At 40.2% G+C, this 14246-nt stretch overlaps 1 protein-coding gene across 1 annotated transcript; it reads right to left on the reverse strand.

Annotated features, from left to right (window-relative positions):
• Window positions 1-1508: 1508 nt before the first annotated feature.
• LOC105383174 (wee1-like protein kinase) lies at window positions 1509-13814 on the reverse strand. Its single transcript, XM_048631944.1, has 12 exons — window positions 13428-13814; window positions 9672-9781; window positions 9011-9148; window positions 8787-8885; window positions 7817-7908; window positions 7086-7303; window positions 5861-6007; window positions 4967-5106; window positions 4492-4617; window positions 3865-3992; window positions 2709-2872; window positions 1509-1892 (listed from the first exon to the last, which is right to left on the reverse strand). The coding sequence occupies exons 1-12, from the start codon at window positions 13673-13675 to the stop codon at window positions 1718-1720; spliced, it is 1785 nt and encodes a 594-aa protein (XP_048487901.1). The 5' UTR covers window positions 13676-13814; the 3' UTR covers window positions 1509-1717.
• Between the last annotated feature and the right edge of the window lie 432 nt (window positions 13815-14246).

Consider the following 14246-nt stretch of genomic DNA (forward strand, 5'->3'; position numbering starts at 1 on the left):
CAAATATTATCTGGTTTTATGAACTGCTTGCTTCGATGTAGCAGTGTTTGACAAGGTAACAGTTTGGTAGTTCTGAAGTGGGCATGCGAATGCTCCTTTGTACCTTGACCTAAACTAACAAACCGCCTATCCATTCTTTCAAAGATTGTCCGTTGGTTAGTTTGACAAAGCACAGTGCAATCGCAACCAACTTCAGGAACTATGAAGTTATTTGGATCAAATTTTATTAATACACTGTGTTTAAGTTAAAGATTCTATCTCCTGTATGTGTAACTAGATGGCGGTGTCGTCGTCACCAATAGATCATTTATACACTATTTCATATCGAAAGTATAGCCGTTCATAAAACCAGAAAAAGTCCACAAAATCAAAGTTTTTTTGCTATTTTGTCAACAGGCATCGTTTGTAAGTCACCAGAGACATACTAAATCTATCATTACGTCTAGTTTTATTACGATATCAAAAATATTCTTCTTCTATACAAACAAAACCATATTATTCAATATTTTATTCTTATTTTGGAGCACAAAACATCACAATCTGTTGGAACGTTTGTAAAACTAGTCGCTATGGGGGAAAACAGACATATTTATTTATGTACACTCAGCAAAAGAACTACATTAGCCAACCTAGCGGAAATACTTAAATTTTATGATCTACTGAAGGGTGATATATGATATGAAAACTTCTTATTCTATAGAGATTGCTTGTCTGTATCGATAAAATATTATTTGATTCATCTATCTTCCACTTAAGACTCTCAGGGTCAAAATGTTGGCGCTGTGGTGGTGACATATCTCTTTTGCTGACTGTACCATTTTGTGTTTTTGAAGTCTAAAACTGAAACTAAACTATGTCTAATGCAATAATAGTGGTCTTCAGGTTAATTTCAGACACCATATACAGGGTGTTAAAATTAATGTGTTTGATCTCAATCAATCGAATGTGTAAGGAAGCGATAAGTACTATTGATATGCAATCCCCCGATAGCAAACTAAAGTTATTACTTAAAGGCACTTAGACATATCTTAACTTAGTTAATAAATTACTACAGGCCAGAGAAGATTGGCTTTCAGTGTAATGTTTGTGAATATAGAAACGATTTGTACACTTAATTTTGCTATATCTACTTGGTTCGCAACATTATGTTTTATTATAATGCTGTCCTTTAGCTAACATAGCGGTTTTTTAATCTATTTTTGAGAAATAGACAAATAGTGAGATGAAATTTTCAGATTATAGCAAACATGTTTTAGTAATTTATGAATCATGGTAAAAAATTGGTGGGTACTGTAACTAAATTTTTACGTATATTTTAGAGTAAATGGATAGACAAGATAAAAAAATATATGTAGCGAACCAAGTAAATATGTTTTCCAACTGTACTCATGGTAAATTACCAAATCTTCATTCCTCATCTTTCAATCTTGCATTTACTATTCCATCATGTCAAATCTGGACCGAGTATAAACATACCCATCCAGTGTGCGTTATTAGAATCATTCAAAACACACCTTTACTTCTCTAAGCCCACCACTCGGCCAATCGGAAACGCGGATATCAAACTGTAACTGTCATTTGCTCTTTTATGATTGGCCGATTTAACAGCCTTCTCTGGTTGGCTGATTAAACGGCCTTATCTGATTGGCTCAGACAGCAGTTATCCACCCCGTTTCTCTTACCGTTATAACTGTTCTTATATTCTGTTCATCACATATTACGTTCGTTTCTGTCGCGACAGCCTAGTGGGTCGCGCTGGGGAGGTGACTGATTGTAACATCTCCGCTAGTTGGACATCGATGCGGGGCTTTTGCAGTCTCTTGCCGGATCTTGTGCGGAATTTCGCAGATTCTGTCGCCACTAGGTTCGGCGTCAGCGACTTTATGCATCTGTGGAGGAGAAAGGTTTAGGTAAGTTACATACATTTAAAACTTGCATGTCTTATAATGGTTAGGGTTTGGAGGGTTAGGCATTGATGATCCCATATCTTTTGAGTCATATTTACTCCGAGTTTTTATAATTACATGTAAGACAATATTTATTGATATCTATCCTGAGACATTCGGCTCAAACTATCCGCTCTGAGGTCCTTACAATACGACAATAACGGTCTGAAATCTAATTCAGGTAAATAGTACCTTAATTATACGAGTCTGGAATGTGCTATGACGTAAACATGTAGACAAAGTCTAATTTAGCTACGTATAAAATAAAAGGTATGAGACTTGTGACGTATGTTGGAGATAGCATTACATACATTTATGGAATGCAGCATACTACGTCACATGCTACAACTATCGCTATCTGACTCACCTGGCAGCCTCCTGCAGGCGTCGCTCCAGCAGTTCATTCTTCAGCTTGGCCACCGCCAGCTCCCTCCTCAACGCCGCCTTGCTCTTGTTGTCTCTGGCGTGCACTAGAGGGTGCTTACTTACCGACTTACCGACTTACTGAATGACTCATTGAGTGTATGATTGATTCATTGAGTGACAGAATGATCCGTTGACTGTATGACTCACAAAGCAGCATCTTTTAGCTCGTTTGTCTTATGAATGATCCTGCTGTCTTACTGATTGACTTACTAACTAGCTGTTTGGCTCACCTAGGACCTTCTTTTGGCTCGTTTTTCTTATGACTAACCAATCTATGTTACTGGTTGGCTCTTTAAGTAACTGATTCATTAACTAATTCTCTGACTGACTCACCGTGCGGCCTCCTGCAGGCGTCGCTCCAGCAGTTCATTCTTCAGCTTGGCCGCCGCCAGCTCCCTCCTCAACGCCGCCTTGCTCTTGTTGTCTCTGGCGTGCACTAGGGGGTGCTTGCGGAGGCGGCTCGCTGAGGGGCGTTGGGTAGGGTCGGGGTCTACCATTTTCTGTAGAAGGCAAGTGGAATGTTAGTTAATGGGGGATAAATAGGGTGTGTAATGGGGCGAGTGGGGTGTTATGAGGGATGCGAAATTATTATGTATAGTGACAGATGCCGCATGGAAGAGGAGCACCTGAAAATCGAGGAAACTGAAAGTCTATGTTTACATAAAATAAAGACAAACAGTATTCAAATATGACTTCTTGTCTTACATACCATTAAATGAGAAGAAAATTTTGAATTTAGAGTAAAAGTAAATAGGTAAGTATTTGTTTCTTCTAATGTCCATAAAAGGAGGATTCATCTGTCTAATCCTTTCACGGTGACAAAACCCTAGCCACAAGAGGCTAAATCTTGTGTTTGTTACCGGTATGATAAGAAGATTAGTTACTTTTGAATAAATTGGCATCTTAAATAAAACCTTGAGCAGCTGGTTGAACTATCTGGACAGCTACGGCTGGTTTGCCTTATCTGATTGTTGTTTATATCTTTAATAATGTATAATAAGCGTTATCTCAGGCTCTGCCTAGTTTGGGGTCGGATGGCCGTGTGTGAGTTGTCCCCACATATTTTATTATTATTATCATACCTTCAACAGCTGATTGAACTCTCTGGACAGTCTCGGCAGGTCGGGCAGCTTGCCGTCGCGGATGTCGTGCCACTGCTGCCCGTTCTTAGACCCTACCCTACCCTACATTCCCTAGTAGTCAAGTGATACCTTCTTCTTATCTCCCCGCCTCTTGTAACTTACACTAGTTCTGATGGTTACCTTGGCTTTTCCCGCGAACTTACTTCGCCATAATAGGTTTTCACGATAAAAAACCGCACCGTCGTTGTTTAATTTTAAATACATAGATACAGACAGACGTGGAAAGCGACTTTTGGTATAGAATATTAGGCAGTAACTGTGTGTTTAACTTTCGTTGAGCTTTCTCTCATTCTATACCTAGTGCCTGCAGTCGGATGGCCGTGTGTGAGTTGTCCTCATATTATTATTACCTTGAGCAGCTGGTTGAACTCTCTAGACAGTCTCGGCAGGTCGGGCAGCTTGCCGTCGCGGATGTCGTGCCACTGCTGCCCGTTCTTGGGCAGGGGGCCGCCGCCGCCCGCCTCGAATAGGGTTAAACCTGCGGAATAAACATATATTAGTAATTGTACATAATAACCATTTTAGCTCATAATTAGCCCTATTGATTAATAAAAAAAAATATTTTTAAGCCTGGCTTGATGTAGGATGGTGTGTCATGCTATTGTATTATTTCCACACATGAAATCGTCTCAATAAATGCATTCAGAGTATTTAGATTAGATGACGATTAAAGCCGATGACATAATGTAGTGGGTGATAAGTCGTTATTGGAAGTGGTGGTCGATGATAATGCCATTTATATTCAACTAGTGACTCGCCCCGACTTCGCACGAGAGCAATGCTGATGAAATAAACTATAGAAAAACTGTGATGCTATCATACATAAGCCTTCCTCTTGAATCACTCTATCTAATTAAAAAACCGCATCAAAACCTGTTGCGTAGTTTCAAAGATTTAAGCGTACAAAGGAAAAAAGAAACTGACTTTGTTTTTATACTATGTAGTGAAGTGATGATAAATATGACATAAAAACTCACCAAAAGCAAATATATCCGCCTTCGTGAGATGCGTGAAGTCCTCTTGCAGCACCTCCTTGGGCAGGTAGCGGCAGTCGCCCTCCTCCACGCGCGGCGCGGACACACACGTCACGTGACCGAGATCACCTGTGATTATATTTATGTTTATTTGGGGTAGTACAATTATTGTGATTGTTAGTTAGTGAGGAATGTAAAAAAGTGCTGTGTTCGTCGTCAGATGTTGGCCGGTTTGACGCCCACTGGACTACCACTAGCTACCACTAGCGCATTATGCTGAGTTGGGATTGGGACACTTTTTGACACCAACAACCCGCATTTTTTACCAATCTTATACGTATATGAAGGTAGGCGCCGTTTTCACGTCCATTGCATTACCGCTTTGTGGTGAGTTGGGACACCTTTTCCATATTTTTTTTTTGTATAGCATTTTGCTGAGTAGGGAACCTTTTTCCTCTTTTTTTGTTTATTTACTCACCAATCTTATAAGTATGCGTGGTCGGTATCCTGTCATCATCATATCCGTCATCAGAGTCCAGTGCCGCGCCCTCACGTCCGCAGATGAAGATATTGGCCGGTTTGACGTCCATGTGGACCAGGCCCAGGCTGTGGATGTAGCTGTGGGGGGGAAACGGGGTTGTGTTAGTTAATTGTACAGTTTGTTTAGTTTATTAACATATTATTTTTGTATTGGTGGTATTTCAAGGTGGTGATTTGATTGGGTAGTTGTAATCATCGACACACCGCTTTTTTTATAAATAATCAAAATTTGATTTATTTGATTATTTATTTATTCAGAACTATATACAATTTGACTTAAAACTAAACACCGCCAAACTACAAGGTAGTTTATTGGCAGTACATGCTCTCTTTAACTAATTCTTTTACTTACATGTGACTGTGACTTATAACTAACATGCAACAGATAAATTTAATTTAACAATAAAAAAATAAAGAACTATGGTAGGCGGGTATGGTGCCTGCATTCAGCACAATAGGTAGTATAGGTAGGTACATACATACACCACGCCCGTCCACTTTTACTCAGACCAATAGGTTACGCATTCAAGTGGGTCTACAAGTTAGGTAGGTAACTATAATACATTATTCTGGTTTGCAAGTAAATAGTTATTGATCTTCATCTTAAAGACATTCTTAGAGAAAGATCCGTTTCTAATTTCATTTGGTAGGTTATTGAGAATTTTCGGTACGGTACGATATGTTGCCTTTCATGAACGTTTTGACCAGTTTGACCAAACGTTGACCAGATTGTCCAGTGACTCCAAATCACCAGCGACACTACACTATCTTCCTAACTCATTTTCGACACGTTTCACAAAAGTTGACTAGATTGACCAGTTTGTCCACTTACTCCAGTCCATCGGCCACGTGCTGGAGCAGCAGCCGCAGCTCGGGCTCGGGCAGCGGCGCGGCCTCGAGGCGCTGCTGCAGCGAGCCGCCGTCGCAGTACTCGTTCTGGATGATCATGTGGTCGTCCTCCGCCCATGCTGAGTAGTATCTGTTTTTGGGTAGAGGTGGGATGTTAGTTACAACTGTTACAAGTAAATAAAGAAAGGTTGCCTGGTAAAGATTGCTGTAAACAATAGGGGCTTTTTTTTACTAATATAAAAATAGTAATTTTCCATCCAACCAAACTGTTTGCGTTGGGTGGGGTACACATACATATCACAGGATCACAGCAACACCTCTGTCACAAACTTACAACACATAGGTAAACTATGCGAAGCATAATTTGGATGTCCCACTCTAATATACTATACGGTCTACGAGTATGCTAATAAAATTCTACTCCCAAAGCCATTTTGATATTCGCGGCTGGGGACCAACAGTTTGCGTTTGTGTGGCGCGCATATATCTTTGGCTGACTGTACACTCTCTTTTCACAAACTTTCTCACTAATAAGCATCAAACTGTTTGCTCTAGAGCGGCGCACTCATCTCTCTAACAAAGAGCCCCATAAAAACGGATAGTAGTTTGTAAAAAAATTACGTTCATAAGAAAAAAAATATTTATACGATGAATAAATACATTTGACATTGACTTTCTACCCGCCTATACTAGACACCTACCTCACTACATGTGCGTGTTTCCCCAGCGCAGCATGAGCGTGCACCTCACTGAGCGCGGCCCTCTCCGCCGCCGACCCCGCCACGGGCCGCAGGGACCGCTTCACAGCGTACACACAGCCGTCCAGCCTATATGTAGCTATATGTAGCTTGTATACCGCTTTCTCATACAGAATACACTATCTATAGGTGGACGATCGAATGGTGTAAGCGTTAGAGACCCTGACTGCTACGCCGAAGATCCCGGGTTCGATACCCGGCGTTTATAGACAGCTGTCTTAAAGCGCCGCTGCACGGGTTTGTTACCGACGTAGATAAACGTCACAATATCGCGAGTCGCCATAAAAACGGTGCTGTGATTTGTGGATCGTGCATTAAACGAGTTTATCGAACTTTTACTAGTCCTTCGAGCCTGATTTTAGTGATTTTTGTGTGCATTACGTCCAAATTGACTACTCTAGAGCGGCGCAAACACCTCTAAAGCCTCCAAGACCAGTGCGACTCACTCACCTGACGACGTGTGCATGTTTCCCCAGCGCAGCATGAGCGTGCACCTCACTGAGCGCGGCCCTCTCCGCCGCCGACCCCGCCACGGGCCGCAGCGAGCGTTTGACAGCGTACACACAGCCGTCGAGACGGTTGAGAGAGCGGGTGACTCGGCCGAACTCGCCCGTGCCTATGACGCCGAGGTCGACGAACTCGACGTTGTAGCGGGATATGTTGGACTCCTGGTGGAGGGTAAAAAATAGGTTATTATAATATAAAATCGATTTTATTCGATATAAAATGAATACATTCTTAAGAAAGTCAACTAAAAACTACAACCCATTCGGAAAGAAAAAGCACGACATGTTGCATTCGTGGAAGGTTAGTTGTTAGTTGTGTTCGTTATTTATTACAGATTACAGACAAACGTAACGAATAAAGCTCTAGACATAAGTGGCATTTAGCAGTGATACATAAAATAGGCCCTAGGAGTCTAAGATCCTATAAAGATGTTACTGAATTGCGATCGAATCCTGCCTCATGTAGGTACAAAGGAGTTGTTTGGAATGTAAATATGTATACCATTGCCTTCATAATGAAGCAAATCATCGAGGTAAAATATGCACATCTCAATTTGTAAAAACAAATTTGGTATACAGTAAGCTGATTTCTAGATACATAAGCTACTTTTTATGCCGGAATTCTCACAGGAAAATTCAGTGGCTACCTCTAGTAGAATAGATAACCCAACTCACTCGTAATCTCTTAGCGGGTTGCTCAGGCGTGGCGTCGCCCCAACCAGTTGGCGTTTTGGACAGAGCTCGCTTCTTCTTGTTCAATGCTTGACCTGTAATGTAAATATATAAAAATAAAGTTATTATTACATAAGGATAAAGAAACAACAAAGATTTGGCGTTCATCTCTTGATTACGATAAGGTAGGAGTATAGTGTTATAAGAACTAAGGTTACCAACATAGCTTATAAAATGTGCAAGTTGAAATGGCAGGGGGCCGGTCATATCTACCGAAAGACCATAGTCAAGTAAACGTAGCGTCGGGCACCTCATATAGGTAGCTAGTGGCTGGATAAGGAAGGCCGAGCACAGACTGTTGTTGCAATCTTTGCGAGAGGCCAATGTTCAGCAGTGGACACTGAACAATTACTGAAGGAGATGATGAACAAGCTGTCTTCTTTTGCTTTTTATTATAAGACCATCAGTTTACTACAATTAACGCCATTTATCGCCTATTCCACGTACCGTCAGGTGTAAAGGGGTTGATATTGGCTATGGGCCTCCTCTGTGTCCTGGAGTCGTCTAATGGGTCGTCGGGGGGCAGGCTGCCTAGAGCTCAATCATCTTACTCTAATATTTACGTCCATATGTCCATTTTATTAACTCTATCTACTCTATTACAGTTTCCTATCAACAACGCCATCTACCGGCTCAACTTTTAACTACAAAGAACGCCATCTATCGCCTATCCCACATACCGTCAGGTGTGAAGGGGTTGATGTTGGCAATAGGCTTCCGCTGGGTCCTGGAGTCGTCTAACGGGTCGTCGGGGGGCAGGCTGCCGAGCGCGCTGTCTTTATTATACTCTAGTATACATTTACGCCCATATATGTCCATTATACTAACTCTATTACCGTTTCCTATCAACAACGCCATCTACCGGCTCTGCTCTTTACTACAAACAACGCCATCTATTGCCAAACCCACGTACCGTCAGGTGTGAAGGGGTTGATGTTGGCAATGGGCCTCCGCTGGGTCCTCGAGTCGTCTAGAGGGTCGTCGGGGGGCAGGCTGCCTACAGCGCACTGATCTTACTCTAATATTTACATCCATATGCCCATAATATTGACTCTATTATAGTTTCCTATCAACAGCGCCATCTACCGGCTCTACTCTTTACTATAAACAACGCCATCTATCGCCAATCCCACGTACCGTCAGGTGTGAAGGGGTTGATGTTGGCAATAGGCCTCCGCTGAGTCCGGGAGTCGTCTAGCGGGTCGTCGGGGGGCAGGCTGCCGAGCGCGCTGTCGTCCGACGGCGGGTGCAAGTGGTGGCTGGAGCCGGACATGCCTGCGGAGGAGGGTGGGTTAGTAGGGTAGGTGCTGAGTGGGGGCCTTTTTTAAGTGTACAAATATTTTTGTGATTTTATTGTTTCATTCTCAGTGCTGCTCTAAGGTTTGTCACCATGGCGAGAGGGTTAGCAAGTCATATTAATGACACTTGCTATGAATATTGTTTGATTATTATAATAATGTAGGGTGTAGATGTAGCAACAGTCTGGGGCAAAGACACCTGAGAGGTGTCAGCTTCCTATTAGTCCTATTACTAATGTGTTGGTAAGGCGGCAGTTCATTAAGTCACGAAAGGGTCCTTAGTACTTCACTAGACGTTTTATGTATGTAAAGTCTAGGGCCAAGAAACCCATCTCATAGCAATAATGCTACCTTAGAGTGGTCAGGTTTCTCTGCACTAGACTATACCTACTTTGTTTCTCTACTCACCAGAGTAGGTCAAGTCTAGATGGCCAAGAACCTTAGAGTGGTCAGGTTTCTCTTCCTCAGGCTATACCAGCTGGACATAATTATTTACTCACCAGAGGGCGCGGACAGCTTGGGCGGGAACAGCCTGGAGCGCGGCGGGTGGTGCGACGGCGTGGAGCACTTCTCCAGCAGGGTCTTCGGCGTGTGAGGGCTGTCGAACAGTCTGGAAGGAGGTGAGAGGTCAGGTTAGAATGGACGGTTTTACGTAAGGAGGTCACGTTAAAATGGTGACAATAATATGTTGGTCAGCTTAAAGCAAATAAAATACGTTTTTTAATGTCTTATCGTGTTCAGAATCATCAGCTGTATCTACCATTTCCCGCTCCAACGCAATCAAGTTAACACCCTGTATAATATTTGACCCGACCGGGAATCGAACCCGGGACCTTCGGCATAGCAGTCAGTTTTTGGTATTCAGGGGTACTGCGTAGTAAAAGTAAAGGGTGAGATATCACTACATTTACATTTACTATAGGCTACCTATGTTGGCTGGTTTCAATATCATTAAGGCGTAATGTATATCCGTTGATAGAGAAAAGATGCACCGTTCAAAATACTGAAAAATCTACGGCCGTTCATATAAAATTCACGCAAAAAATTATTACCGCCTAAGTGCAATGCAATCAGGGCACCCATTCAGACACCATTTTCTTTAGCCTATTGATTTGATACATGAATGGAGTATAACTAGAGCTTTCTCGCTGTGAAGCGGCGAATCTTCGAATGAATAAATGGGCAGTTTATACGTTTGACAAGGTAATAAAGTGACATAAACGTACATGAAGATTTACAACCATAACAAACCAATTTATAAATAAAACGCTAAAGAAAGCAGCATAACCGACCATAGCGCCGCTACCGACAATAGGACGAAACGACACAATAGGATATGTCTTCCTGAAAACAAGTTTGGTCAAAACCTGTTCATCCGACACAGCACGTGTTTGCACACGCTCGCGAATATTGTTTACGACGACGACGAGAAATACGTTAAACGGCATTCCGTGAAAATGTGTCACCGGTTTTCGTTAAAAAACTGGATATTATTATGTGCCAATTTTGGTGCAGCCGTTTCACTTTCGACATTTCGTCAATATGTCAATGTATGTAAGTAGGTGCGACTACGGTCAGCATCGTTAGTAGCTATACAGGATGTTGCAAAAGTGGTATGTACTAAGCTAAGGAGCTACTACTAGTACCTACCTACCTGCGTAATTAAATTAATTTGTCAATCTTAAAATCAGGACTGTTATTGTACAGGCCTGTGATGTAATTTATTGGTGTCCTAAATATTATGATATTACTAGGTAATATGTATAATAAATAATAAACATTTCTTTTCTCTCATTCCAGTAAAACACACACATTACAAAATCCTGCTCTACACACCTACACACACATACAAACTCAAGTCCTATTCACATGTGAACACCTGAATTTGTACACATGTCTCACAAAAAATATGCACAATAAGACCTTTTCCTTGGGCAACTCCTTGGAAAGCAACCTGACTAATATCAACCTTACATATAGCAGAATAAGGGAGTTTTTTAAGCAGCTAGATAGATGCAAAATTCATAAAAACATTTTAGTCTCTATTTAATATGGAATGAGGTTGACAATGGTTTGTCTACAGTTTGGCATTCTAAATTTGAACTACACTTTATTTTTAGACCAATTTACAGACTCTTTCATTGGAAAATGCACTTTGTTGTGTTGTTGCAAGGTGTTATCTCCAATGGCAGTTACTTTTTTTTACTAACAGATTATTGTACTTTTTATTGGGATGATCTCATAGCATTTTTTGTCTGTGTAGGTGTGCTGTAGTATTTTTTTTTAAGTCTATCAGCTGCTCGAACATATGTTTGGTTGTTATTGTGTTTGCTAACTGTTGTTTAACTGATTTCTTGGTATTTTTACTGGGACTGACTTTGAAAAATACCTTTTCAAACTGCCACAGGAATGCACTGCCTTTCTAAATAATTTTCTCCTACCAAAAGTATTCTGATTCACTAGCAGGGTGTCCATGAGAGCATGGATCAAACAAAATATGTTGGACTTACTTTATAGACACCATGTATAAGCTTCAAATGTCTAAATTATTATGAAAAAGTCTAGTTACGAGGTAGTAAAAAAATTAATAATAAGACTTAGGATAGTTAACTGTATGTTGTGGATATTCTTACAGCAAAGATTACCTGAACATTATCAATGGGTTGGGACCTGGCATGAGTTAAGTATACTTGTTTCGACCTGTTTGAACCTGCTGTTATGGGTATAAAAACAGTTTTTCTAAAATCTCATATTCTAAATTGGCAGATTCTGAACAGTTCATCAACAGTCAATTGTCCTGTCAATAAAATGACACTTCACATAATCACAGGACAAAAGACTGATGATGAATGATTCAGAATCTGTCACTTTACTATCTGAGATTAAAAATCAGACAATAGTTCAAACTTTGATGGAGATGAAGGGAGACTTATTACTAATATCACTCTACAGGCTTGAGACCAGTGAGACATTGATAACTAGCAGGTCATTGTTTCAACTTAGTATACAAGGTATACCTATCTAGGGTCTACTTTGTGCAGTTACAGGGTTCATCAACTGCTAGATAAAAAATAAATGAAATACAATCACTGAAATATGTGTTTGTGCATTGATAACTTAGCCAGTAAATTACTGTTATGGGTTAAAATCTCTAAACAATATGCACTGATGAGTTATTTTGAATTTATGTAAAATATTGCTGTTTACTTTATTGTTAACTAAAACATTGTGAGGATACCTACCTATAAATCTAGATGTGTGAATCCAACCCACAGTGGAAATAGTCCAAGCTAAGGAAGGGAGTTAAGACCTTTGGGATATGCTCAATGTTTGATATCCGGAGTGATTCAGGTGCAGATACAGAGAATAGATTATTTAAATTGAAAAATCCTGTAGGTTGGCTGGTAGAAAATGCTTTTAGCATTAAGTCCACCTTTTGTACACTTATGTTATATTTGTGCAATAAAGTATTAAATAAATAAAAATAAATAATTAACATCCAACCCACACTGGGCCTGCATGGTGGATTAGGACTAAACAATCTTCCTTCATTAGAAGGAGACCCGTGCCCCAGCAGTGGGAATGTTATAGGTTGTTATGATGAAGGTAATTCATTCAAACCATTTCTCATCCTTTACAGGGTTTGCCCCAGACTCCTCGGATGAGTAGTGGGAATGAAGAAGAAGAAGACAGGGTCACAGGAAGTTTGTCGTAAGCCTATATCCATAGTACAATCCACTCTAAGGTTACCGTCCTACCCGAGAGGAGCTTTGCAACAATAGTGTAAAAGAAATCTGATCTGTTCAGTGCTATGCTATGCGGGCCAATGAATGTGGATATCAAATGCATCCATTTCATTGTAGCATACCAAATATTGGGTGGAAGCTAAATAGGAATTCATCAAAGGGCTTGCTTCAGTCAGTGTAGTCAGAAAGAGGGCTATACTAGTTAATATCAAACAAAAATTTATCTCTGGTCTCACTGCAATTGATACCGTTAAGTAAAACATACATTATTTACATAAATTTACCAAATTGCAGTCCCAAAGCCAAGCTATCACATGATTTATTGAAGGCCACAGAAAGTGGTAAAAAGCATAACAACAACACACATAAATTTGTATAAATAAACGGGAATTTCAATTCGTTTTCTAGAAAGTGCTGTTTAAAACTGGTTCTAGGCTTACAGTTAGATACAGATTACATTAGACGTGGTATTTAGCTCAAAATAGTAGGATTAGCAGAGAAAGTACTTACTTCAACGCTCGGACTCTCTTGTAGGGAGGACTGATGGGCACGGGCGCCGGTGAGGCGTCCCTGATGCCGTCGTCATCATCTATATGTGTAAAATCCAATTTCCGTGGAACTATAGCTGGTATTGGACTTAAATTTTCGGAAAATATATTGAAAGAGTCTGACATTTCACAGCCTGATGTTTCGACGGACAATTCCGACGAGTTATGTTTATTAGCGTAGTTAGGTTTCGATCTATACCACTCCGTCATGTTTAAATACACATTTAATACACTATTCACAAATAAAACACAGTAAATTTAACTGAATTTAATCACTTTTCAACAAACAAAGCACACTTTCACAAGTTTTGTACGTTATGGCGGATGACGCATACACCTGTTGAATTATTCACCAATCAGAGCACGGTATTTGACCGGTAGACAAAGAAATTTAATTCTATTGGCTGAAATTTGTTTATTTTTAAACAAGATGTCGGACGCTTCGTGATTGGTCAGGTCATGTGCGTTCTGTTCATGCAACTAACTTGTTACTAAACCTCAATATTTTATAATAAAATATTTACTATTGTTATTAAATAACACATATGAAAAATTTTAATTTCAGTATTAAAATTGGTAAAGTAAGCACTAAATTAAAGACCTGAGTCTTCAATAGATTTTTTTTTACATTCACGGAATAGTTATTTATTATACTACTCTGAACGTACTGCAGTAAACAGAAATGATTCTTTCAACGCAGTACTACTCTGTTTGAAAACAAGTATTGTCAAAAGAATATAATTATTAAAATTTATGAGGGTTGAAGAATAGTAAAAAACCA

The sequence above is a fragment of the Plutella xylostella genome, chromosome 30 (assembly GCF_932276165.1).
Source record: "Plutella xylostella chromosome 30, ilPluXylo3.1, whole genome shotgun sequence".
Taxonomy (NCBI): domain Eukaryota; kingdom Metazoa; phylum Arthropoda; class Insecta; order Lepidoptera; family Plutellidae; genus Plutella; species Plutella xylostella.

Excerpts from the sequence above, each read along its gene's own strand:
- LOC105383174 (XM_048631944.1), bottom strand. The coding sequence starts at position 13,675 with ATGACGGAGTGGTATAGATCGAAACCTAACTACGCTAATAAACATAAC. Across the intron at positions 9,782-13,427 it reads AAGAGAGTCCGAGCGTTGAA|ACTGTTCGACAGCCCTCACA; the intron begins GTAAGTACTTTC and ends ACCTCCTTCCAG. Across the intron at positions 7,909-8,786 it reads CAACCCCTTCACACCTGACG|GTCAAGCATTGAACAAGAAG; the intron begins GTACGTGGGTTT and ends TTTACATTACAG.